Consider the following 25,957-nt stretch of genomic DNA (forward strand, 5'->3'; position numbering starts at 1 on the left):
TAAACTTCATATACATATGTATGCAGTTAGATATATATTTCCAAATAAAAATGTTGTCAAGTTATTTAGTAGTCCCAAATAATCCATTTCGCAAGAGTGTAGTCAAGTCACAAATATACCAAATAGTCACATCAAGTCAAACAAACAGACCGAATAGAAGGCAGGTGCAATAGCACATGAAAACTTGGTGACGTCGTATTAATCATATCAATATTGTTACACAAATAATACAAATAAGAAGTAAACAGACAAAAGTCACGAAGATGCATATGCTATGGTGAAAATGTGGATTTTTCAAATCAAACGCAAGTGCACAAGTTACTACATTTAAATATACAGCAAAGGTGTATGTGTTTGTTTCATTAGAACCATTGTGATAGAAAAAAGGCGTTTCAATACACTCATTTGGATAACCCATGGCTTTAAGAAGACTTTAAGTCTCTACCCCTCCCATTCACCCTGCCTCTGAGGTCTTGGGCTGCGTTGGAACATAGATGGAGTAAAACCATTCGACTTTAATGTAGTGATCTCACCTTTTAAAGTCTACGACAATAGCACCATGAAAATCAAACGGGCGATCTGTCTTGTACATGCATGCTTACCCAACCAGCTATGTTACGCCCTTTTGAAAACAATGCACTCAATCATGTTTTTTATTGAACACTCCATCTACCCATTAGAACACATGTCTCATGACAAAATTTGCATAAAAGATGATTAGAGTGGTTTGAATGTGTGGAAAAATCTAAACCATGTTTGCATCAATGATACAAATTGTCGCAATGCAGGTGGAATTTATGAAAATAACAAGAATGATAGCGAATAAATTAGAATAAAGCATGCAGGATGAATTATGACAAAGAATTGATGGTATAGTTACATAGAATTGGGGTTTCATATGGCCAGCCTAAAGTGGCTAGGGTTGTGATTTTCCTTTAGATGCTTAATACAAAATTAATAGTTAAAAGAAACATGCGATCTCAAACTTAAGCTGATATATATATGGAAACAAATGGACATAGCAAACTCAAGTTTGAACCAAGCATTGGTTGATTATCAACGGATTTAGCATAGTTGGTCAGACTAACAATAAGTAAAAGGTTGATCCCTAGTTTGATTTCATGAATGTCAACTCACTCTCCATGCTTTGTTTGGACGGAGAGAGAAGAAAAGGTTGTATGAAACCAAGATCTCGCTAAATCTTTTCATGTAGTTTGAGCTAGCTGCTTATAAGTTGAACTAGAGTGAAAAAAATATCCAATGGAGCTACAACATGCTTACCATGTTAGCGAAAAAAAAACATGATGATATTGAATGCTTTGGAGAAGTCACAACAAAAATAAACTATTTTGAAATATCTTGACAAGGTGTTGAGTTTTGTTTGGCTTTCTAATGCCACACGAAACGAGAAACCATAAGTTTGTTATATAATAACAAGTGATGTTATAATTTTATTTCGGTCACAACAAAACTGTTGTGTTTGAATATTGTTCTTACTTCCATTACATATCGGGTTATTTATGATGTGCTACCTTTTTGTTTGTGAGAAAACTAAAAAATTTAAAATATATATAAATTTTATCCACATTTCGACTGAAATAGCTGGTAATTTTTTACTCACGATATTTATTTAAACTTGAAAAAAACCAAATTTTCTTGTGGAATGAAAGGAAAACGGACACCGTCAGACGAGCGCCTTTTTGTTATAGAAACAAATTATGTGTACCCAAATGGAACATAGTCAGACTTTAGTGGTACCAAAGAAAATTTTGGACAAGGAGAGCGAGAGAGCGCGTTTTAGTGCCCCCTTCGACCTTTGTTCGCCCTTTCCCTCCCTCACACTCGTTTCTGAGCCCTTCCCTTCATATTTCCGCCCGGTGCTAAACCTCCGGCGACGTCTCCGGCACCGTTCAACTGCCTCTGTCAGGTGAGTAGGAGCTCGACCCACCTATATTCTCTCTCCCTACTTCTCAGTTCGTTTTTTCTCCATTGTTTCATTCGATCGCGTTTCTCTCTGCTACTTTTTAAGATTTTAGTGTCACTTGCGAAAATATGAATCTCGTTTTCTATGTGTTTTAGCACCATCTTCCTCATTGATCTTTGTACAAAATGAAGGAGCCTGTGCACGTTTGCTGGCGCGTCTCTCATGGTCATACGTATTGTATCTGCGGATGAACCCTAGTAGTGTTCTAAAGGGGCGAGGCAAAGCATAGACGAACACTTTGATAGGACTACGTAGCACAGAGAAACCGTTTAAGCTGTGATTCCTCCTCCTCTCTTTCAATCAGACAGTCTTTTTCCTTTCGCTACGTGCTAAGTTTTCTCACTGGTTTGCGGCGTTAGTAGAACAACTTTATTTCATTTTCAGCACAATGACTAATAGCTTTCCGGTCGCATCGACTCTGCTATCGATCTTCGTTCATCTGGGTGTGCAAAAACATGCCACTGTGTTAAAATCCAGCATGTCTTCATATGGGAACACATACTGGAATAACGTTTATGCTCGCTTCATATTTATTGTTTGTCAGGAGGCTGGCATCATGGTGGAAAACGAATTCCAATTTGGTTGTAGACGGCCATTTTCTCAAGTTTAGAAAGTTTATTATGCACTTGAAAGTGGGACGATGGTAGCGGGGACCAGGGTTAAGGAAAAATTGAAAGGAGAGACTCAGATAGTAAATTTTCTAAAACCAGCGATATTGGCTGACAAAAATCTGACAAGGAATGTTTCTCAAATTATCAGCAGTTACAGGATTTATTGACTTTGTTTTTCTTACTTGCTCCCTTAAATCTTTTGTTCCCATCCATTTCTCTTCTTGGTGATACGATTAAAAAAAATACTCACCCGAGGGATGAGAGTAATTTGATATCTGGTGAAATAGTATTGATCGCTTCTGTAACTATCCAATGATTGGTGGGCAATGCATTTTCTTTGGACTGCATAGTAATTGTTAAATTTTCACCAGTATTCATCATATCTCATCTCTTTATATATGGTCATCTCGTTGGAACCAATTCCTTTCCAGCCCAGGGGCAACAATAGGAAACCAATAAATAATAGTTTGAACTTAACTATTATTATTGACGAAGAGAATCCAAAGAAGTTGCTCATAATCCAATATGTATCCATGTAAGATGAGAACATGTAACAAACTTTTGAGTGGTGAAGAAATGGAATAGGTGCTATAGTCTAATTACTTTCAAAATTGTATGCAGAACCTAACGGGTCATCCACATTGATTGTCTTTTATTTATTTTGTTCAGTTCAGCTCTTTGTGTGGTTTGCAGGTTTAGTTGTTTGGTTGATGCAGTCATGGTCTCATTTATAGTTGGCCAGGTATTTCTGGATATATTATTTGCTTTTATTTTATTATATAAGGATTTTAGCTTGCCCAATCACTTAGAGGAGGACCTGTGTTGAACAGTGCACTGATTGTAATATGGGTTATTTTCATTGTTCTTAGTTGTAAATTGTCATGAATTTTTTTCCCCTTACATTTCCAAAATTCAAGACTTTTAGGGAGATTGCTTGAGGAAAAGAGGAAACAGTGTGATATATGATATATCACATCCCTTCTTAGGAATGTGCTTCTTAGGGATGTGAGATCGTTCAATTTTTGCATGATTTGTACAATTGTACTAGTGCTATGATTACCTAAACTAAAGCATGATTTTTTTGCATAATCTTGCTTTGGATGGTCCATGGTATTGATGGTACCTAAAGCAAGAATTTTAGCATAATACGCCAGCTAAACATTGAAGATTATCCGAGGATTGTGTTTTGATTTTTGGAAATTTATTATTTCATGGAAGGTGTTCTCATCCCAAATTTCCTATATTGGCAAGAGAATATAACACTGAAACCCATCTTATAGAGATGCAATCTTCTATGCCTGGAGCAAGTTCTCAAGCTGTAGTTTCAGTCAGACCCCCTGTAGCTGGCCTCTTTGCTGGTCCTGAAGCATCTCGAGATCCTAATGATGTTTCAAATAATCAGCAACAAGAAACTGTTCAGTCAAAGTTTGCTACTCCACCTGCATATGCTATCCCTCCTCCTTCTTTCTCTTATGGAGTGGTTTCACAAACTAGTGCTACATCTGGAAGCTCGAAGCAGGGTTCTACCGATGTAAGCATCTTTTTTTAATGTTATGTTATTGATGTGTATATTGGTTCCTTCAGTTCTCAAGTATCTTAATATTGCAGGGCGTGAAATTTGCTCTGCCAGCTGCTACAGCACCCATGCAGCCTCCAGTTCCAACACAGCCATCAAGTGGACCATCTTTTTCATATGGAATTGGTGCACATGCTAGTGCTGGTTCTTCAAGTTCTCAGCAGTCCCATTCTTCCACGGTGGTCAATCCTTCCAGTGTCTGTATCCTCCTTTACCTTGGATTTTCATATTTACAGCTTTTAATGACTTAATTTGATCTGCTTTACAGGCTAGTGCCCTTAGTTCATTGGACAGTGGAAAGTTCATAGCACCAGCCAATGCAGCATCGTTACAACCTCCAGCCCCTGGGCAATCTAATGTTGCTGGGCGTCCAGCTTCGTGGGATTCAGGAACTGTTGCTCAAAATGCACCATTGTCATTACGACCTCCTCTGTTGGCCGCATCTGGTTATTCTTTTCCTGTTAGCTTGCAAGTGCCTGCAGCCTCTGAAGGTTCTCAAAATAGTCAGTCCAGTGCTGTATGTTTTCTGATCCATAATTCGGTACATTTTCGGAAGTTTTTTTCCATATTGATGACCTGAATGTTATTAGCACTTCAATGAACAGAGCACCTCCGCAGCAGTTGCACAAGAATCATCAGGCATAACATCGGCTTGTAGTTCACCAATGGTTAATGTGCCTATTCATACATCTTCAATTCCTAATATTGTGCCAGCAGCAAATCCATATAATACTGTGAGGATGCCAGCTATACCAATGTTTCCTAGTCCTCCTATGATGCCCGGCACCCCTGGAACCCCTGGGCCTCCTGGGATACATATGCCTGCCCCATCATCATCTTCTAATGTTAATGCACGGCCACCAGCACTAGATTCATCTGCATCTGCAAGACCTACTTTGCCCTCTGTACCTCCAAGTTCATCAAATTCAGCCACAGTGAATGCTGCTCAAAATGTTCAACAGCAAATGTATTCCGCATATCCAGGACCTCCAATAATTCCTCCACCTCAGGCACTGTGGCTGCGTCCTCCTCAAGCTGGGGGCCCACAGCACCCCCCTTTCCTTCCATACCCACCCGTGTATCCTGGTCAAATTCCTATTCCTGTACGTCCTGTGTCATTTCCTCCAGTTACTTTGCCTGAACAATCTCAACCTCCTGGTGTTTCTCCTGTGGGACCTCCTGCAGAAACATCCTTAACTGCGGGAGGGGCTGGGCAGCAATCAAGCCCCCTGGGGACCCAATCACCACCTCCAGGCATAGGTACATTATATTGCTTGATATATTATTTGGATTGTAAGATTGAGTTTTGAGGTGAAATTCTTTGTTGCAGATAAGGAAACAAAGTCTTCTGATTCAGTTAAGAAAGATGAGGTAATTATTAGCAGTGATGGTGATGATGCTTGGACAGCACACAAGACTGAAGCAGGGGTTGTTTATTATTATAATGCTATCACTGGAGAATCAACCTATACTAAGCCTTCTGCATTTAAAGGGGAGGTAAGAGCAGCTTTGACTTATTGTATACCCTTTCTTTATCAGCTTATGTGCATATGCTGCTGATATTGTTGTACAAAATCTTTTGTTTTTGCAGCCAGAGAAAGCCATTGGCCAGCCAATTCCAATTTCATGGTATGTGCTTGTCTATTCATGCTTATGGATAATGTTGTGAAAGAAATTCTTTCATGTGGATATTTTAAAAAGTTAGCCTGCTTGTCTTATTCAATGAAAAGGAACACCCTCATTGTTTCAATGTGCATGTGGGATGGTTGATCTTTAGGTTCTTATTCTCTTGGCTTTTTTCAGTTGATGGTTGCTTTTGTGTCTCATTGTGATAGCTGCCGGGCTACCAAAGTACTCTTGCAAGGGTTAAACCAAGGAAAAGAACAGAACACAAACACACTTTAACCACTAAAGAATTGGGGTTAACCAGAAAGCCTCCTTAATTTCGTTCATAATCTGGGGTTCACCCATCTCCACTATAAATAGAGTGATCACTTACATATACGGGTCGGAGAGTTCTTTTGACTCTGATGATCCAGACCTGGCTTATTAAAGTGCCTAATAGCCATATACTTGGATCTCTTTTCATATTTGCAATATATACCCCTCAAGTACCTATCATATGGAATGTCATTTCTAACGTGCCAAATCTCTGATCCCAGTCATGTTGTATGTTCGGCATGCTGGAGTAGTAAAGAGCAAAAGGCCATACAGACATGTTGGTTGTAGAAGTTAGTAATCTCACTGCCAATCTGGGTACACGCTGTGGTGATTCTGATGTTCATAGCATTGTTAGTGAATCTCAAAGAAAAATAGAATAGAAAAAAGACAATTGAGCAAGTGATCTTTGTCTTCAAGCTGGTTATTACTGAGATGAAGGAGACATCTTAGCTCAACTTTGTAAGGACAGAGCAATTCTTGATTCATGTAGTTTTGACTTTTGAGGCTTTGGTCTTAGTCGGTTTGATTTCATTTCTTTTTCTTAGGCAAGACTAAGTAACTTAGGTGCTTTGTTGCCCATCTAGGAGACTATTTGGTTGACTAGTTGCATAATTGACAACAAGACAGCTAGTTCATGACCATCTAGTTGGCTGGGCCATGGCTCATGGACTAGTCGACTGCCTTGGTTGGCTAGTCCATACTTGTTTTTCACTGACTGGTAGGTTCTTAGATCTTAGATGCAATTACAGTCTTTTTTTTTCCTCCTTTCTGGTTATTATTTTTCTTTATATCTCTGTGTGTTCATTTACTTCCTTAGTTGTTTGCTGAAGGGTGCATTTATTACTCTTCTTTTCCCCTTGTTGTTTCACCTAGTTATGATTGCTTCTTAACTAGCTAATTTAGTTGGTTCAGGTAATTACCAACTAGCTATCTTGACTAGTCTTTCTAGGAACTTGACTGACCTACGTCTGACTTTCCGTGTTGGCAATTTAGCTTAGGAGAGATTATGGGCACCAATGTCTATTTTTTCTTCGTGCTGCTACTCCACCCACAACACCGCTCCTCCTCCTCCCCCCCCCCCCCCTCTTTCTCCCCCAATTCTTTCTTTGTCTCCATCTCTGTCTTTGTTTTTGGGTGTGCGTGTTTCGTTAAGACTCAGTTGGAGCTTTTGGAAGTGCACTAGCTTTGATGTTCATCTGGGGCTAGGGCTGAACAACAAGCCGAGTAACTCGAACTCGGCTCAAATTTGAATTCGAGCCAGCTTTTATACTCAACAAGCCGAGCTCGAGTTGTCCGTTCAACTCGTTTATTTTATCGAGCCGAGTACGAGTTCGGTTAAGGAAGCTCGCTTAACCCAACTCGGCTCGCTTAACCCAAGAAAGGATATTTATTTTTTTCTTCATTCGCGCATCTTCATTTCTCATCTTTTTTTTCTCTCTCTTCACTTTCTTCCTCCTTCTTGCGACCAGTGGAATCCTCAAACCCTCCTTCCTTCTCTTCTCTCCTTCTCTCTCTCTCTCTCCCTCTCTATCTCTCTCTCCCCCTCTCTCCCTAAATCAGAGAACTGAAACCCTCTCCCTCAAACGAGAGAGGGTCTCAAGAACCCAATGATTTCTAACTTTGTTTTGCAGAAGAGAAGAAGAAGAAGGAGAAAGAAGCGTCTGATTTTTTTTTGGAGAAGAAGGCGCCCAAAAATTTTTTTTGGAGAAGAAGGCGCCCAAAAAGCGCTTGGTTATGGCTCTGTGAAGAAGACCAAGGAAGAAATAGGGTTCTCCCTCAAACCCTCGCAGCCTCCCTCCTTCTCTCTCTCTCTCCCTCTCCTCAAACCCTCGCAGCCTCGCCCCTTCTCTTCTCTCCTTCTCTCTCTCTCTTCTCCCTCAAACCCTCGCTCGCAGCCTCGCTCCTTCTCTTCTCTCCTTCTCTCTCTCCCTCTCCTCAAACCCTCGCAGCCTCGCCCCTTCTCTTCTCTCCTTCTCTCTCTCTGTTCTCCCTCAAACCCTCGCCTCTCTCTCTTGTCCCTCAAACCCTCGCAAATTCGCTCCTTCTCTCTCTCTCTCTCTCTTCTCCCTCAAACCTTCGCAGCTTGGTGGGGGGAACAGGCTACTTGGGCCAACATCTGCTTCAAGAGCTCACCGAAAAGCCGTATGATGTAGCTTTCACATACCACAGTGCTACCAATCCTCCGCCGTCCCTCCTCCAGGCGCTGCTCCCCTCACCACCACGCGCCTTCAGGCTCGACCTCCAAACCGGCGAAGGACTCGACCTCATTGCCGACGCTCTGGGACAATGCCTAAACTAAACGAGTTAAACGAGTCGAGCTCGAGCTCGACTATAATAGGCGAGTCGAGCTCGAGCTCGTGTTAGGGAACTCGACTCGAGTTCGAGTTCGAGCTCTTTGAGCCGAGTCGAGCTCGAGCTGGCCAAGCTCGGGCTCGACTCGGCTCGTGTGCAGCCCTATCTGGGGTTGACAGCTAGATTGTTGCTCCAAGTAAGAGAGAATTCATACCAAGGGTGGTAAACCCAAAAGCCTGACAACCTTTGAGGATTTAGTTACAGGTATGTAACTTCTATGGAGTGCTTCATTAATAACCCCTTGTTTCTTGGTTCCTGTTGCCTAGGTTGGCCTGTTTTGCTGAAGGCCAATCTTTTAGTGAATAGCAGGTTTAATTGGGAGTTGGGACATGTATCTGACATTCAGATACAAATTTCCTTACCAGTATTTTGGTCGGGAAGCTGCTGGAATTGTTTCATTTTGGTAGCAAATTTTGTTATTTTGCCATTTGACATAAACCAACAAGCATTTTTCTTCTTCTTGGTAGAGGAGGTTCTCTTAGCAATGCATCTCATATGAAATATAATCTGTCATGTTTAAGTTTTGTCAGAATTTCATTGTAGATCAGGATGTTTCTTACAAGCTTCCTTCTTTTCAATTCCATATTTGGCAAGTTCCCTTCACTGTCTTTGAGAAATTGGTGTAATTCACTCTTGTGATGCAGAGATTTCGGTTTGACTTGTTTATATGTGTAATTATATTCCTGATTTTCAATTTTTACTTTTTCCACATGTTATTTAATTGAAATTCTGAACGATTAGTTCATTTTGGAGATAGTGTTCAATGGAATGTAGGGCTTCAGATCGTCCATGTACAGGTCTAACCGGTCCATCATTCTATTCTATGCGGTCATTGGATTGGTTTCCACAAGGCCCTATATATTGCCCAGGACCATATCCAACCTCAGGGTGTTAATCTAATGTCTTTCACCGAGACAGATTTGTCCTTCATGTGGGTTAGCATATACAATTAATGTACCATTTCATGGATCCAATCCAAACTAAAAGGATACTTGTGATCAATTTTTGTTGAGAGCCGATTAGATGCCATGTTTGATTTGCTATATTGCCAATATGTGATGGTTGATTGCCTTTCAGGGAGAAGCTGGGGAGTACAGATTGGTCCCTGGTCACCACTAATGATGGCAAGAAATATTACTATAATACAAGGAGCAAGGTATTTTATTCCTTGGTTTAGGTCTTATTAGTTATTTTGTGATTCTAATTCTACTTAAGATTTTTGAACTTGTTAACATAGATTTTCCTTTTGAATTTCAAGCGTTGGATGCCCAAGACACGTGAGTTTCCAAAGTAAGGTCTATGTTCATAAGTTTAACAGCCTTAGTTAGAACCACAATCACGGAAATCTACCATGCACAGAAGGGGTGAGAACATTGTCTTGTATTTTCAGTGTCCAGTTACTCTGTTTGATCAGTGTCATTATTACCATCAGATGAGCTATGAGTATGCTATCGCTATTCTCTGAAAGGTGTTAAGTGAAGTCATATACAAAAAATGTGCATGATCTTGGGATTATGCTGCAGTATGCCTAATTCCAGATGCTGCTGTTGTTCTGGAACTTTATTGAGAGCTGCTTTATGGTGCTTAGTATGTGACAATATATGATTGAGCTAAAAGAAACTGTTACTATGGAACTGAAATTTGACTGGAACTGCTCCTTAGTAGTGATCATTTTTTGGTCTAAAAACCCTAATAAATTGAATTTCTGGATAAAAAATGGAACATGTCAAATGTGGATAACATTGAAGAAAAAATAATTAGTGAAAAAGGAATAGCCTGACTGTGGCCCTTATGAGCAATATTCTTTGATGCCCTACAAAGTGACTGCTGGTTGTAGATTATTCTACCACTATCTCAACCTTCTCTACTAAAATAATTTTCTTTCTTGTCCTTAAAAATAAAATTTATGAACCTAACAATAAATTCTATACTGAAATTTTACCAATGATAGTCTCCTGATATGTCTGTTTGTTGCCATATCTTAATGTGCTATGTTGTGCTTAGTTGATTTTATCAGCAAGGCTACCTTTTATTGGTTTCTGCCATTCATGTTGTTGGATGCATTGACAATTTGACATGTCTGAATATGTGCATCTGCCAGGTAAGTAGCTGGCAAATACCCATTGAGGTTGTGGAACTAAGAAAGAAGCAGGAATCTGAATCTTCTTCAAAAATGAGTGCACCATCTGCTCCAAATTCTGGTGGATTGGAAGAAAAGTCTCCTTCTTCTGTCGGTCTGAGTGCTCCTGCAGTTAATAGTGGTGGTCGTGATGCAATGACACTTAGACCCTCTGCTGTGCCAGTGGGTTCATCTGCACTGGATCTGATTAAGAGGAAGTTGCAGGATGCTGGCACACCTGCTGGCTCATCTCCTCTTCCAGCTTCATCAGTCTCTTCTGCAACTGAGGTGAATGACCCTAACATGGTGGAGAATACTGCAAAGGACCAGCAACTTGACAATTTAAAAGAAAAAATTAGAGATGCTAATGGGGATGGCAATATGTCAGACTCGTCCTCCGATTCAGATGATAATGATGGTGGACCATCCAAGGATAAATATATCATGGAGTTCAAGGTATCGTTAGATTATAAATGATTTGTTTGTCCATAATTGGAAGAAATGCTTTCCTACTTGATGCTGCAACATGTGACAACTGCATGCAGTGCATCTTCATATGTATTTAACAGGAAATGCCATTCTTTTCATTCAGTATATCCGTTAGGTTGTTTTAACTTTTTAACTAAATTTCTGCACTAAAATTAGCTGTTCTTCTGTCTCCAGGAAATGCTGAAAGAAAAAGGAATTGCACCTTTTTCAAAATGGGATAAAGAACTTCCAAAAATTATTCTTGATCCACGTTTTAAGGTTTGTTTACTCAAGACTATCTGTTACCTTGTACAGATGGATGAAGCTCTATGAGTTGAGAGTTCTGTTTAACATGCACGAGCATCTTAATTGGTGCTGGGTGAAACTATTTTGGTGTTCATGCATTTATTGCTCCGTTTGGTGTTTTTTTTTTTCATGAACAGTGGCCACTACTTATTTGTAGCAAAGATTCATTGTTCTTCTAACTGGTTTTACTTGTCTTTTAAACACTTTGTCTTGTGTTGGACTTTTGAATAGCTCTTAGATGCTTATGAAACTAGTGTTACTAGCATGATCCTGAAATCTGGCTTGTCCTGGTAATTGACTTATTTGCAGTTGCCATCTTTACTTTTTCTGGTGTAGTTGCTTTACCTTGGGGTCACTCCTATGCATTCTGAAACCTGTGCCCATTTGGTGCCGGCCTTATGGATAAGTTATATCTGGCCTCTACACTTTCTGTGCTACTTCTTGAGCTTCAGGAAGGAAGCTACTTCGTGCGTTGAATTTATGCCTGTAAGATGAATGACCCTGAACTTATGGACTTAGGAATGTCATCTTTGTTAACTTGTGTTTTTTCATATAGATTCTGTTAACGTTTTTGCGCATCATCTAGGTAATGATGGAGGGGTGCTTCTGTATAGTAGGTTAGGTTGACTGCAAGTCTACCACATCATGGGCAATCTACCATTTGTGGTCACATCCAGATCTTCTGTCAATCCCTGTTATTTATTTATTTATTTAGATTTTGCTGCTAGTCTTTTTAGCTGTTTGCTTTCATGCAGGCTGTACCAGGTTATGCATTAAGGAGGTCTCTGTTTGAGCACTATGTTCGTAATCGAGCCGAAGAAGCACGAAAGGAGAAACGGGCAGCACAAAAGGCTGCGGTTGAGGGTTTCAAACAATTGCTGGAAGAAGCTTCAGAGGTTATATTATGGGCTTGTCTTAAATTTTCACTGCAACTCTTTAGGTGACAATTTCCTTACAGTTATAGATTTGGAGATTCTTGCGCTTGACTTTGTGCTCTCGTACGGCATCTTTTGTTCTCCTACCTCCTATTTTTGTTTCTTATGTTCTTCATTTACTCCACATCAGGATATTGATCACAAAACTGATTATGCAACGATTAAACAAAAATGGGGAAATGATCCACGATTTCTGGCCTTGGATCGCAAGGAGCGAGAGCAGTTATTGAATGAGAAGTAAAATATTTTTCCTTGTAGTTTCCCATAGGTTTTTCTTTTCTAATTATATTTAACTTTGTGCTACATGTTGGACGTATATGTAATTTGCTATAGGGTTCATCCTCTGAGGAAAGCTTATGAAGAGAATGTCCAGGCTGCCCGTGCAGCTGCAGTTTCCAGCTTCAAGTCTATGCTTCGAGATAATCGAGATATCAACAGCAGTAGCCGTTGGTCCAGGGTAAGTTTAGGCTTTAAATAATAACTTTCTACTGTTTGTTTTTGAGAATTTCAAAGGATTGAGTTTTTCCCTTGTTTTTTTTATAATGTTATAAAATAAGCATATTTTAAGTTTCACTATGCTATGTCATTGTTAGACTTTGTCTCCTTGCTTTAGCTTTATAATGCTTTTAACGTCTGAAACAACAAAAGGATGGACTGTTTTGGGAACGAGGAAACTTTTTCAAGAATCCTATTGGAAAAATCTTTTGGTTAGCAATTCATGGTTTAAAGTTTAAACAAATCATAAATTTGATGCTGAAGAAAGGAAGAACTGGGAATTCCTCCCACTTTTTAGTAATGTTTGTGAATTATGATAGTCGTCTTGTCATTACAAGTATCAAATATTATGTATGTTAGGTGGGTGAAAATTTTGGCTTGCAAAGGCTTCCTTACAGGCTTTTCTTGTTTCAGCACTTGTGACTCTTTGATGTATATAATTACATCCACTGTGAATATCATCCACAAAATGCCAAGGTACATCATGATGGTCCTCATGGTTGCCTGTGGAATTTATGTATTTCCAGTTGCTCCCAGTACTCTATTACGTTGTTGGATATGTTATGGATGTGGTAATGGTTGCCTTTGACAATGTAAATGGCTGTTTGTGAGTGCATATATGAATGAAGGTTGTATTCTTGGAAGAAGGCATTTCTTTTCTCTACTATCACGTGATAAAATTCTTTCCCCCCCTTCCAATGAATTGCTGTTTCTTTAGATGAAGGATAGCTTACGGGGTGATCCAAGATACAAATCAGTGAAGCATGAAGAAAGGGAAATTTTGTTCAATGAATACATATCTGAACTAAAAGCTGCAGAACAAGAAGCAGAAAGAGCTGCAAGGGCAAAAAAGGAGGAAGAGGTAGCGACATAGTCAATTTTTTTGTGCCTTTTGAGTATTTTGGTAATAGCTATTTTTCATATATCTTTATTATTTGGTCCACTTAAGATTTATCATTTGCATCCAGGAGAAGTTGAAAGAAAGAGAACGTGAAATGCGCAAGAGAAAAGAAAGGGAAGAACAAGAAATGGAAAGAGTGCGCTTGAAGGCGCGTAGAAAGGACGCAGTGGTTTCTTATCAAGCCCTTCTCACAGAGAAGATAAAGGATCCTCAGGTATTTCTCAAGCTAAAGTTGGTAATACTCATTAGGTATTGGCTTGCTTGTCACTACCAGTTGCTAATCGTTGATAAGTGCAAATTTCCTTAACAATTGAAGCTTAAAATGGAATCTTTGACTTTCTGATCCTGTGAGGCACATATAGATGTAAGCAACATAGTTGTGTCCTGGAAGGGTTTTTTGTTGTTCTTATCTACCAACTGATTTGTTTTATGTGAATCCCTCATATAAGGGCATTTTAAGTTTGAACTGAGTTGGTCATCAGCTAAAATGTTTGCTATTCTCTATGTTGCATTGCATACTTTCAGGCATCATGGACTGAATCAAAACCTAAATTGGATAAAGATCCACTTGGTCGTACCAAAAACCCTGATCTCGAGGAAACTGACATGGAAAAACTATTTCGGGAGCATATGAAGATGCTGTATGAGGTGAGAATGTGAATATGTTGCTTTAGTGGGCCAAATTTTTATGTCAATAAACTTCTGGATAAGTTGGTTGTGTCAGTTACATTATCATTCTTGATTGGCTACTCTTTTCAGAATTTTATTTTTTCTGATTTTAATGCTTGGGTAGGAGCATAATTTCGACTTAATAGGTTTCTATATACAAGTATTTTTGTGCTTCTCTTTCTCTATGCATTGGGTTTTTCTTTTATAAATGGCATTGTACTAGGTGGCTAAACCCGTGATATGGTGTTCCTACCATCTTGCCAAGTCTTGTTTTGTGAATTTGGTATGTTCTTTGATGCCTTTCCACAATAATTTTCATACCAACTGAACATGTTCCTGCCAACAAAAATATAATGAGTTGTGAACCTAGATTCATCATTAGTGCATATCTGCAGCACTCCAATCGTCATGTAGCATTTCTTTTCCCAGTTTCAATCTTGAAAGATTTGGTGATGGTTTTCCAAGAATGCATCTTTTGCCCCCATCATCAGAATGGTTTACAACTCACTGCCTGTATCACTCATGTTATCCATGAACTTGAGATATCATGACCATTCACAGTACTTAGTTTCTCTTCTGGTTTTTTCCTGTTACAGCGCTGTGCTCGTGAATTTCGGGCCTTGTTAGCTGAAGTTATCACAGGGGAGACTGCATCCCAAGCAGCAGAGAATGGGAAGACTGCGCTCAATTCCTGGACTATGGCAAAGGAACTGTTAAAACTTGACCCAAGATATTCAAAATTGCCTAGGAAAGAGAGGGAGTCTCTCTGGCGTCGACATGTTGATGAGATAATTCGAAAGCAAAAAAAGTATGATACCAAGGATGAGAAAGCGAATCCTATTGAGAAAGTTAAAACTCCCATGGATTCGAGGAGTTCACCAGTGCCGGGGAGAAACCATGGCCGGAGATGATTGCTTCCCACCTTTGCTTCCGCCTTGTTTTTGCAATAATATAATATCTGATGCACAGGACGAGAAGAGAAATGTTGTGGGAAGAAACTATAAGGTTCTCTGGCATTGAGGAGTTCACCTGCTTAAGAGAATCATGGCGAAAAAGGTAGTCTTTTCCTCTTTGTAACTTACGCTTCCCCCAGTGTGATAGTAACATAAATTCATTCTTCCCTTGCTTCTATAGTTCTACTTGTAGCGCAATTTTGTTTTCTTATTTTTGAGTACAAGATATGATCGTAGGAAAATGTCTAGATGGAAATGTTTATATAATCTATATCATGATAGCTTTCGATTCATTCTTTTCATGGTTGCGAGATTATGTAAAGTAAATTTGCACTAGAATGGTCAACATTACCTGCATGGAAATGTTTCGCATGTGCATGCGTGTGCAGTGACTAGGTGCTTCTGGTGTACCTATCCTATGATCGATGGTTATGTTTATTGAAAGGTGAACAAATGTCACAACTGTTCGGTTTCTTTTCTTTTTTTTAACGTTTCTATAGGAGAAACTGCCGTCAGCAGCATAAAACCCCCAAGGCCAATATCCTTACTCAGGTTCTTGCTTGCCTTGTGATCTGCATGGGGATATGATGCATCCTTTAGCTCGGTTGTCACTTTGCCACCCTTTACATATATCAAAGGAGTAACACGTAAGACCGTGACAGTGATAATGAGAATCGAACTTCAAACCCTTGAGTGTGAGCGGCTTTATCACCTGAGCCCCTTGAGGTAGCAGTTGGTTACATTAAGTAGTTTCCTTCTCGAGTTGACAGTTTTGTTTTTCAGTATGATTGAATGGTTGAGAAGAGTGCATATTATAATGCTCATATTCGATATTCGACAAATGCCAATCACGAGCTCATTGGGACTCCAAAATTAAAACCCACAAGACTGAACAGTTGTGACGTGTTCACCTTTCAATGACCATTGCAATCGAATATCTTACAAACCGGTCTGGCTCATTGCAAATGTTTTTGACAACAAAAACAGTTATTTTCAGTAAAATATTTATTAGCACGCCGGCTGTAGATTAAGCATTATATAAGTTGTGCTTTTATTTTGCTGGTTTTCCTTTTAGTACAAGGACTGTTGCTTTATGAAGCTTACTGGCAAAACATCCCTGCCTTGTAGTTTCACAAGTTTGTCATAATTATTTAATTTTTGAAACAATGTATGCTGCCATGGAGCCGACAAAATATAAAATAAAGATGCACACAGTTCTTATAAACTATAAGGGTTTAATACGAAGAGATTTTTCCTTCAGTTTACAATATGAATTTTATAAAATGCAAACATAATATGTTGATTCATAGCATTTGACAAGTTCGATTAGTCAGTTTTGCAAAAGGTGAGCGGTAAATATGAATTTTATCTGCAAAGAAGATTATGAGGCAAATTCACCTTATTGCAATATTAACTTTCACGAAGAAGGGCAAACACAGTGTCGTCTTATCATATTATACTTGACAGCATTAACTTTATAGCCTTTTTTGAAAGATTAACAGACAGATAAGTACCACGTTAAAAAAAAAATGCAAATCATATACCAGTTTGTAATATGGTTGGTATGGATCATTTTGCAAAAATAATTACTGCGGATCTGAGCCGGTACGGCGTTCACTTTGTTATGTTTAGTGACCCGAATCGGAACCCAATTAACGTTTGATGGAAGAATGATGGTCACATTGGCTTGGACATGCCATTGTCCTCCTCTGATCAAGGAAATCTCGGAAAACTTCTTTGTAAGATATTTATAAACGAGTTGCTATGATAGAAGTATTGAAACTTTGTAACTGCCCTTGAATTGAAAGAATAATTGAGTCAAGTTACAAATAGAAAATCGAAAGTATAAACCATGGTAGTGAGAGCAAACTGACGGTCTCCATATTTAAGTTTCATACCAAATGTTCAATTTTTCATTCGATGTTGGCAATGAAATTTACTGTCCGGAAGCGAAAAAAAATTCTTCTGCCAACTAAATTGTGTTGAACCGTATCTACTTGCAACCACAACTGGATTCCCAAGATCGATCTTTTTCTATTATTTCATAAAATACCAAATAAGAAAATAATATTATTCTCATTATGGGGTAAGTCGGGTTACAGAGTAGATCAAAATGTCTACAGCATCAACTGAAAATTTACCGCATGAAAGATCATCCAGAAAATTGAACGGTTGATTTTCACAATGAAGGTGCAGTCCCTCCATGGTGGAGACTTTGCATTTCAGAGTTGCATGAGCTCTACTTATCCATGTTATCCTTCCTGATCATAGTCCAAATTCAGCAGAACAATCACATATCAGCATACCACAGTTGCAGAACTTGAAAATTCAAGACAACGAGCCCTTGGCATGATGACTCCTCCCTCTAGCAAACCCATTAAAGTATCACGATTTCTTTCTTGGTTTTTGCTCTAATCTTGTGAAAAAACAAACGCCAACATCCTCGGATACACACACTATGCAGAGGCCACGGCTGATGATCCTCCGTCATCCTCCGTGAAACCAAGAGCAACTTCAAGTTTCCTCCACGCATTCAGAAATGAATCTTGGTACTTCTTCTTCATCTGCGCGATCACCGATTTCGCGTCGGCTTCTCTCGATCCCTTCGTCAATGCTTCCACGAAGATCTTCATGGTTCCGAAATCAGGAATTCTATCCCTCCTAACGCTCTCTTTGTAGACCTTCATGGCGGACTCCAGATCACCACCCTTACACAAAAAGAACAACAATGTCCTAAACGTCGCCGCATTGGGGTGGCACCCTTTTCCCCTCATCTGCCTATAGACCTTCTTCCCCTCCTCATAGTTTCCACTCTTGCAGTAAGAGGTGAGAAGGAAATTGTAGCTAACGACGTTAGGCTTCAACCCAAGACGTTCCATTTCCTCAAGCAGCTTCAGAACCTCCTCTGGCTTGCCATTGTGGGCGACGTTCAATATTTTAGCGTTATACGCCGTGGAATCGATCAGAGAGCCTTCTTTTTTCCGCATCAAATCCCAAATTTTGTCGCCCATTTTTTCGTTTCGCTTCTTGTAGAAGCCGTCGAGGATCGTCGTGTAGGTGACTCCGGTGACTTCTATCTCCTTCTCCTCCATCTCCTTCAGGAGATCGTAGGCCTTCTCCGGCTTGCCCTTTTCACATAAAGCCTTCGCGAGGACTCCGTACGATACTTTATCCGGCGAGATCTCCGGGTACCTTGAAGGAATGTCGTGAAAGAGATCCGGCACCTTGTCGAATCGCTTCGCCTGGACGCAGGCGGCGAGCAACGCGTTGAAGGCGGCAAGGGAGGGGCGGACCCCAAGCCCCTCGAGCTCGTCGAAAGACCGGACAGCGTGGTCGACCATACCGGCCTTGCCATACGATATGATAAGCCCCGACAGGAAGGCCTCTGGGTTCGCCGTCTGCGGGTGGTGCTTCTTCATCCCCTCCAGGAAGGCTTCGACATCAGAGGAGCGCCGGTACTTGGCGAGACGCCGGACGGCGATGTCGCGAGCGTGGCGGCCGGCGACGGAGGTAGTGGCAGTGAGGCTTTCGGCAAGAGGACTGACCAGGCGGACAATGGCATCGGGGTCCTGCTCGGACTTGATCTTGGTCCGGATCAATGACGCCGAAATCGATTCAGACGGTGGTGGTGGCGGCGGCAGCGGCGCAGCCGCATGGGAGGAGAAATGGCGGTGGAAATTGAGGACGCAGCGGCGTCGGAGGAAGGAGGCCATCTCCGGAGCAGAGGGAAGGAGAGAGAGGAAGACTGGCCCTTACTTTACTCTGCCATTTGAGAATGGGGCCTTGGACATTAGGGTTTAGGGTTTAAGAGTTACACAATATTTTAGCTCCGTTCTCTCTTTCTTTGAAGCTCACCTCTTACCTCTTAACCTTTTTAGAGCCGAGTTCAGTTTAACTGTTGCGCGTTGTAGTTACACTTAATATATATACTTCAAACACGAATGAATATTCAAAATACATCTAATATATTTTCCATTTCTTATTTTTTTTTTCTCATTAAGATGTCAGCTCATGAACACCACCTGAAGAAAATATAAACTTGATTTAGAGTTTTCAACTTGAAATCTACCACCTGCTCTCGAGCATGTAATTATTTCTTGAAGCATTCTTATGTGCGTTGATTGTTTTTTAATGCGAAACATCTAATCTAATGCAATGCACTTGATGCAATAAAGCATGTAGTACTTGCAAGTTGCATCAAACATGTAATGCCAACTTAGGAAACATATTGTGCCATCATGGTAAGTATTACAGCAATAGTTTTTAAGACTCCCAATATGACAATGCAACCTATCATCAACTTCCTGGTTCTAGCGATAGCGCTTGAAGACACTCAATGTGTTTCTTCTCCAACATCTCATAAACTTTCTCATTCTAAACTTAAGATTATTAGGTCTTGTTTGGCAATAGAAACAGTTTGTTAAAGACAAATTTTCTTAAATACTCCAAAAGGAAATTTTTATGGGCCAATTTGCTAATGGAATAGTTTGTAACTATTTTATGAATCTAAGTAAAGGTTGAGGTAGATTTATAAAACACTTTTTAAGATGTTTTATGAACCTATCCTAATCTTTAGGTCATATTGTTTTGTTTGCCAAACAGGTCAAAACAGCTACTGGGCACAAAGTGGATTGTGACTTTGGATCCAATCCAATATACCCATCCAAATAGAATCAACTAAACCATAACTAAGTTGCTTGCGTCATTTTGGATTCGATTGCTCATGGAATTTAGGTTCCCAGTTCAACCTGAGCAAAGCCTGATACATTTACTTGTGTAAGAGTCGGATCTTAAACTAATTAGATCCGGTCTTATTTCAACAAATCAAATTCCAGTCCGAGACGAGTGCCAAATCCTATAGGTCAGATTCAAGTATGACTTATTGTGCAAGCCTGTTCATCCAATTTGGAGTCGGATTCGGTTCGGGTTTAAGTATCAAAACCTTGCCTCTCAAAATTATGGATCTGTTGTTGGATCCGGATTTGCAGAATAATGCTCGATACAAAATGGAAAGCCAGGACATTGGTACAAGTCGACATGATCCGATCCATTTTGGTGGCGAACAGTGGCGTCCTCGTGAACTATTCTCCGTTGACAGGTATTACAGTAATCCGTCGGCCTCCAAGGCCGCGTTATTTCGCGTAAAAGGGCTACTCTCCTTCTTTCTTCTCCAGATCGCTCTCACGAACAATTACGGTTTTGTCCTCTCTGCGTATGCGCCGGAAGTCCTCCCTTTCGTCGCCGGAATTCATCGAGCGTTCGGGCTTCTCCGTCTTATTCCTCCGATATCTGAGACTCTGAGTCAGTTCAATCTCTACCGTCCTTTCGCATGTTCCGTCTCTACCTCCTCTCCCGTCCCCCCTCCTCTCTCTCGTTCTTTATATTTTCCTGTAAAAACTGAGCAACTCGGGTAGAGATGCGGTTTTAGGATTTTACTGCTTTCAATATATGGATCCTAGTCTCAGATTGGATTGTCTTGGGGGTTTTGTTGGTAGGTTTCCTTGGTCATGTGCGCTTTTTGTTTGCGCCTTGTGGCAGGTTAGGGTTTACCTTCTCTTTGGTAGTGAAAATGTTGATTGAATTATGATGTCTGACACTAGTTGACAATGCCCCCTTATGTTTTTAATGTGTTTGAATTTGAGAGAAGAAACCATTTTTCTCAATGTTTTTGGACCAGTCAGTAGAAATCAATAGAAAGCTAAATTTCTTGTTATTGTAAGCAAGTAAGCATTGTTTAATGTGTAAATTTGTGGGCATTTATTCAACCTCATAAAACTTGCTTCGTCATTATCATCGATCCTGATTCAAGTCTCTAGCATCATGCGTTGGAATCGTCTTTTTTGCTCAAACTAGGGAGGTTATTGCGTCGAAATTCTCAGAGCTCTCAAAATTTCTGGATATCCCTCTAGATTGTTGGTTTTGCATCTCATACCTGTATTATGAGGGCTTCAGATTAGTTCCTTGGTATGCAGCTCTTTAATAACTTCTCCATTGAACTGACAAATCACTTGATGTTGGCGTGCTAATCGGATACTGCATACGTTGAGCTTCGTTGCTCGATCAGATAAGTCGTGCATGTTTTATGGTTTTGCGTCGTAGTATTCGTCGCTTGATGTCCGTCAACGTTATTGCAGTAGAAGGGTTTCTGAAGATAACACAGAGCTGTCATGAGCCACCCACTAGGGAAAGAGTCTATGTTTGATTCTCATGTGGTCGTGAAGAATTACACTTTATCACAATTGCCAATCTGTGCTTACCTATAATGCTGCAAAAATTTGTCTGAGCTGTTAACTGGATGCTGGTTAGGTTGAAACATGGGAACCGTTGCATGGCAGTGAAACATGATCTGTATAAATATCCATATATTTGTGTGTGTGTGTGTGCGCGCTTTTTTATGCTTATGGTTTTTCAGATTATTGGGGTAAAATATTTATATGCATTACAATTGTCAACAGGTCGTCTCCAAATTTCATGACTCTGGAGAGACTCATATAAAATGGCAGGCCATATGGGAAAGGCAGCCCCCTCCACTGGTTCAGTTTATGTGTGTGACTTGCCGCCAGGGACCGATGAGAATATGCTGGCAGAGTTCTTTGGTACAATAGGTCTGCTGAAGGTATCATTCCATCTGGTTTGCTTATTAAAATTGATGATGGCAGCATGTCAATAATTACAGTACTGTTAAAGTATCTAATAATATAGGTCTCTTTGTTTCCAAAAAATCTTGCAGAAGGACAAAAGAACAGGTCGTCCCAAGATCTGGTTATACAAGGACAAAGTGACCAATGAGCCAAAAGGTGATGCTACGGTAACATATGAGGACCCACATGCAGCATTGGCAGCAGTTGAATGGTTTCATGACAAGGATTTCCATGGAAGTAGAATTGGTGTGTTTATAGCCGAGTCTAAAAGCAAGGAACCTGAGGTAGTTGTAAATGGAGTGGGTGCTGAGCTAGGGGAGGATGGTACAGATCCCAATGAAGGGGCTGGAAGAGGCAGAGGAAGGGGTGATGCTTCAGCCAAAGCATGGCAACAAGATGGAGATTGGATGTGTCCAAATACAAGGTCTGTGATGTGATATTGGTGAGCAGCCCTTTCTTTGACTTAAAGTTTTCTCTCTTCATGAAAAGTTTAATGGCTTTGTATATGAGATTTAATGTTCTTTTTTTTTTGTCTAACATTTGTTTTAAGCAGCTGTGGCAATGTAAATTTTGCATTTCGTGGTGTCTGTAATCGTTGTGGAACTGCCCGTCCTGCTGGTAGCTCTGGCACAGGTACTGGAGGTGGTGGTCGTGGGAGGGGCCGAGGTGCCAGTGATGCAGGTGGCCGTGGTCGTACAGTTGGTGGTCCTACTGGACTTTTTGGTCCAAATGACTGGCCGTGCCCTATGTAAGCCCTTTCTTTCAATTTTCTGCCTTAAGGTTCATCCACTGGTTTTCCATTTTCCAAGGGATTGGAGAAAAGGAAAAATGAAAAAAAAAACACCAACCTGTTTCAGTCTATACTGTAATTTGTTGCTCATTGTTCTCCCTCATATCACTATTGCCTCTTCCTGTATATCCTTGCACATAGCACGCTTCACACACATTTAAGGTGATTGCTAATACTATTTTGCTCTTTCCCTTTTTGAGCCTTTTTTTTTATGGTTGAACTGTAATCCGTTAGTTGCTTTGACTTGTAACTTTCCATTAACCTGGTGAACGCATATTGCATTTCATGTGATAACGATGGTACGATTAATCAATCTCAAGTATTTTTACTAAAATTTGCTGACTTGCTGGGGCCCCTAAAGATGGAATTCTGAATATATGTTGTGCATCTTTTTCTGTGTACTCTCTTATTATCTTCATAAAAAAATTTGACTTGCATATTATTTGAAGAAGGTTCAAAAGCTGATGGAAATTTGTTAATGCATGTTTCTGACTGAAATGACTGCATAGAGGTGTGATTGCATTTGCCATTCTTAAAATAGTTGATGCTGTGTTGTACTACATGCATTAACATTTCTTTGACTTTATTATGAACATAGTTTTTTACTTGCTTAATCTGCTGCATATTCGTTTCTTATGCATCAGATTGCTTTTTTTCAGGTGTGGAAACATCAATTGGGCAAAACGCACGAAGTGCAATATCTGTAACACCAACAAGCCTGGCCATAATGAAGGTGGTGTTAGGTGAGGTTTAAGTAGTACACCGTTTTATATGAATGAATGTCCAAAATTAGTTTCTAGATCTGGTCATTGGAAAAAAATAATTGTGCTTCTAAATGTAACTCCATAAATCGCTACTGTTAGTATCCCAAAACTATTGTAGTGGACTTGTCATAATATGTACAACAGTTTGTTGCCCAGTTGTAGAAGGTTGTCCCATCTGTGCCATCTATGCAGCAAGATCTGAGAAAACAATTGCTGGCATTGCATAAGGAAAGGATGGCAGGATTTGATGCATTAAACTGTATTTCTCAACTTCTTATTGATGAAGAGGGGAAAAAAAAATCTTGGAGTAGTCATCCTGTCATCACCTTTACACATCTTATTTTCTACCTTTGCTAAGCAATCAAATATTTCTTTGTCACCAGAGGAGGACGTGGAGGAGGTTACAAGGAATTAGATGAAGAAGAAATTGAGGAAACAAAACGAAGGCGTAGAGAGGCTGAAGAAGTATGTCTTTCCCTTAGCATGTGCAGCACATTAGAAGTGGGCATGTTACTGATCTTATTTTCTTTTCAGGATGATGGTGAGATGTATGATGAGTTTGGGAATCTCAAGAAGAAGTTCCGTGCCAAGACACAACAAGCAGAGACCACACAATCACTTCCAGGTTCAGGACGGGCTGGATGGGATGTCGAGGAGCTAGGTATGCCAGAACAGGATACAGAACAATTGCAATTTACATGTTTTATGAGTGATAACAATATTAGCTGATTTACTAAATCTGCTCTTTTATTGTGATTTTCGACAACCGATAGAATTTTGAAGAAAAAATGAGATTTTCAGGAAAAATTATTAATTTGAAAAGATCATGTTCTTCTTGTGATATCATCCTGATAAATGCAATTCCTTTGGCTTTTTAGTCATTTATAATTTGTTTATAATTTTCAAGATAAGAACAACATTTTTCTTGGTGTCTTTGCATCATCTGTATTTTTTATTTTTCGTATCTGGTATATATGCCAATATTTCTTTTCTTTTCCCTCAAAAAACTAAAAGGCTGTAAAAACTCCTGAGGTTTTGCCTCTCTAAGAGTTTCTTTCGGAAATGATGCTTCTGATATAGTTCTTCATTTAAATATTATAGTCTTCTTGAGCAGATTGCGTAAGGCATTGATGAAACCACTGCTTTTCGAAAAAAAGGAGCAAAAAACAATTGTTTATGTAATAGCTGCTTGAGAAAGAACACAAGTTCACTCGACTTGAAATAGTGAACAACCAGCTTGCAAGGAGGGAGCATGTATTGTAGGTTTTAGTTACAAACTAAAAATCTGTTTGGAAGTTGTATTTACCAATCTGTAGCTACTAATTAGCATGGGTTACATGTCAAGCAGTTTGTAAAGAAGAATGATGGCAGAGACAAACGTTATAAAAAGAAAATAAGGATATTGAAATTCATCTGATTTGGGTGGGCATTTGATTAGATAACAGAGCTTTTAAAAGCTTAACGAGAGAGTGCAAAATTGATGGTAGAACAGTGTTTAAAATAGATTCGGTCTTGCATCTTGTTTCCCAAATGATTATGGAGTTGTTCCGTTTTGTTCATTACTGTTGGTGACTCTTGGGTTCAGAATGGAACTATTTGTGAGAGAAAAGGTCTCCTATACCATCGTAGATTTCTCAATTTTTTTTCTTGTTCATATTCCTTTGGAAAGTACACAGTCTTATTGTAATGAAGATTATATTACTTAAAACGTCTTCTTTGCGGTTGTGATGTTGCTAGGCATGGTGGAAAGGAATAGTAAAGAGAGAGGCAAAGATAGAGGAAGGGACCATAGTGAAAGGGAGAGCAGCAGAAGCAGAGAAAGAGATGCATACAATCATGAGAAGGATCGTCGAAGGAGCTGGAGTCGAGAAAGAGACCGGGAGCGTGAGAAGGACAGAGGCAGGGATAGAGATCGTGATTATGACCGTGGGAGAGACAGAGGTTACGAGTATGATATTGACAGAGTACGAGAACATGGGAGAGATCGGGACCGCTATCGGTGAAATGGCTCATCTTGCTCTTTGTGCAAGTGATCTAGCCTCTTTCCTTGGTGCTGAGCTGCAGGTTGTTAGAGAACTTATTCAATAGGTGAGTTATGCCTTTTGATGTTTCTGGCTTTTCTGGTGAATATGTTGTTGGAAGTTGAAGAGGAACTTACAACCAGAAGTTTTTCAATTTTCTCCTTATTTATGAGAACTTGTCTAAGCGAGAGGCACCATAGTTTTGCTTGGTATTTTGAGATATGTGATTCATTTTCGTGGATAATATCCGAGCTATGTGATTTGGATTATGGAAAGTTGCCAATGCATTTTGGTTCTTCTGGTCTTTTGGGAATTAAATTGTTGATCGTATAATGAATTATGGTCATCTCAGCATTGTAAGTGCTATCTGGGTATCTTGGTCACTTTTGATGGCAAATCTGCTACGGTACTTTCCTCTTTTTGGGCTGGTT

General features: G+C 39.8%; 3 protein-coding genes across 8 annotated transcripts; 2 read left to right on the forward strand and 1 right to left on the reverse strand.

Annotated features, from left to right (window-relative positions):
• The first annotated feature begins 1,769 nt into the window (after positions 1-1,769).
• Positions 1,770-15,610, forward strand: LOC116248445 (pre-mRNA-processing protein 40C). 4 transcript variants are annotated; one of them, XM_031621236.2, is made up of 17 exons: positions 1,770-1,927; positions 3,814-4,126; positions 4,204-4,368; positions 4,440-4,688; positions 4,777-5,431; positions 5,502-5,668; positions 5,763-5,800; positions 9,542-9,620; positions 10,566-11,039; positions 11,247-11,330; positions 12,113-12,253; positions 12,423-12,529; positions 12,626-12,749; positions 13,506-13,649; positions 13,756-13,902; positions 14,214-14,336; positions 14,954-15,610. In XM_031621236.2, the coding sequence occupies exons 2-17, from the start codon at positions 3,878-3,880 to the stop codon at positions 15,266-15,268; spliced, it is 3,261 nt and encodes a 1,086-aa protein (XP_031477096.1). In that variant the 5' UTR covers positions 1,770-1,927; positions 3,814-3,877; the 3' UTR covers positions 15,269-15,610. The 4 variants fall into 4 exon arrangements, with proteins under 4 accessions (XP_031477096.1, XP_031477098.1, XP_031477097.1 ...); XM_031621238.2 differs by having other exon boundaries at positions 4,204-4,350; XM_031621237.2 differs by having other exon boundaries at positions 1,820-1,927; positions 3,876-4,126.
• On the forward strand, positions 15,277-25,844 carry LOC116248448 (transcription initiation factor TFIID subunit 15). 3 transcript variants are annotated; one of them, XM_031621241.2, is made up of 8 exons: positions 15,277-15,413; positions 21,766-21,926; positions 22,041-22,375; positions 22,505-22,699; positions 23,401-23,484; positions 23,889-23,970; positions 24,040-24,166; positions 25,243-25,844. In XM_031621241.2, exons 2-8 carry the CDS (start codon positions 21,807-21,809, stop codon positions 25,506-25,508), a joined length of 1,209 nt encoding a protein of 402 aa, XP_031477101.1. In that variant the 5' UTR covers positions 15,277-15,413; positions 21,766-21,806; the 3' UTR covers positions 25,509-25,844. The 3 variants fall into 3 exon arrangements, with proteins under 3 accessions (XP_031477101.1, XP_049932294.1, XP_031477100.1); XM_050076337.1 differs by lacking the exon at positions 15,277-15,413 and adding an exon at positions 20,446-20,641; XM_031621240.2 differs by lacking the exon at positions 15,277-15,413 and adding an exon at positions 20,446-20,611.
• On the reverse strand, positions 17,368-19,143 carry LOC116248447 (pentatricopeptide repeat-containing protein At4g36680, mitochondrial-like). Its single transcript, XM_031621239.2, has one exon. It carries the CDS (start codon positions 19,021-19,023, stop codon positions 17,767-17,769), a length of 1,257 nt encoding a protein of 418 aa, XP_031477099.1. The 5' UTR covers positions 19,024-19,143; the 3' UTR covers positions 17,368-17,766.
• Positions 25,845-25,957: the final 113 nt, after the last annotated feature.

This window comes from Nymphaea colorata, chromosome 2 (genome assembly GCF_008831285.2).
Source record: "Nymphaea colorata isolate Beijing-Zhang1983 chromosome 2, ASM883128v2, whole genome shotgun sequence".
Taxonomy (NCBI): domain Eukaryota; kingdom Viridiplantae; phylum Streptophyta; class Magnoliopsida; order Nymphaeales; family Nymphaeaceae; genus Nymphaea; species Nymphaea colorata.

What these genes read in the sequence shown, in the direction of transcription:
- LOC116248445 (XM_031621236.2), top strand. Translation starts at nt 3,878, where the DNA reads ATGCAATCTTCTATGCCTGGAGCAAGTTCTCAAGCTGTAGTTTCAGTC. An exon ending in ATCACCACCTCCAGGCATAG is followed by an intron (nt 5,432 to 5,501) that starts GTACATTATATT and finishes TCTTTGTTGCAG; the next exon opens with ATAAGGAAACAAAGTCTTCT. An exon ending in TGCTGGAAGAAGCTTCAGAG is followed by an intron (nt 12,254 to 12,422) that starts GTTATATTATGG and finishes ACTCCACATCAG; the next exon opens with GATATTGATCACAAAACTGA.
- LOC116248447 (XM_031621239.2), bottom strand. Translation starts at nt 19,023, where the DNA reads ATGGCCTCCTTCCTCCGACGCCGCTGCGTCCTCAATTTCCACCGCCAT.
- LOC116248448 (XM_031621241.2), top strand. Translation starts at nt 21,807, where the DNA reads ATGGCAGGCCATATGGGAAAGGCAGCCCCCTCCACTGGTTCAGTTTAT. An exon ending in CATAATGAAGGTGGTGTTAG is followed by an intron (nt 23,485 to 23,888) that starts GTGAGGTTTAAG and finishes CTTTGTCACCAG; the next exon opens with AGGAGGACGTGGAGGAGGTT. An exon ending in ATGGGATGTCGAGGAGCTAG is followed by an intron (nt 24,167 to 25,242) that starts GTATGCCAGAAC and finishes TGATGTTGCTAG; the next exon opens with GCATGGTGGAAAGGAATAGT.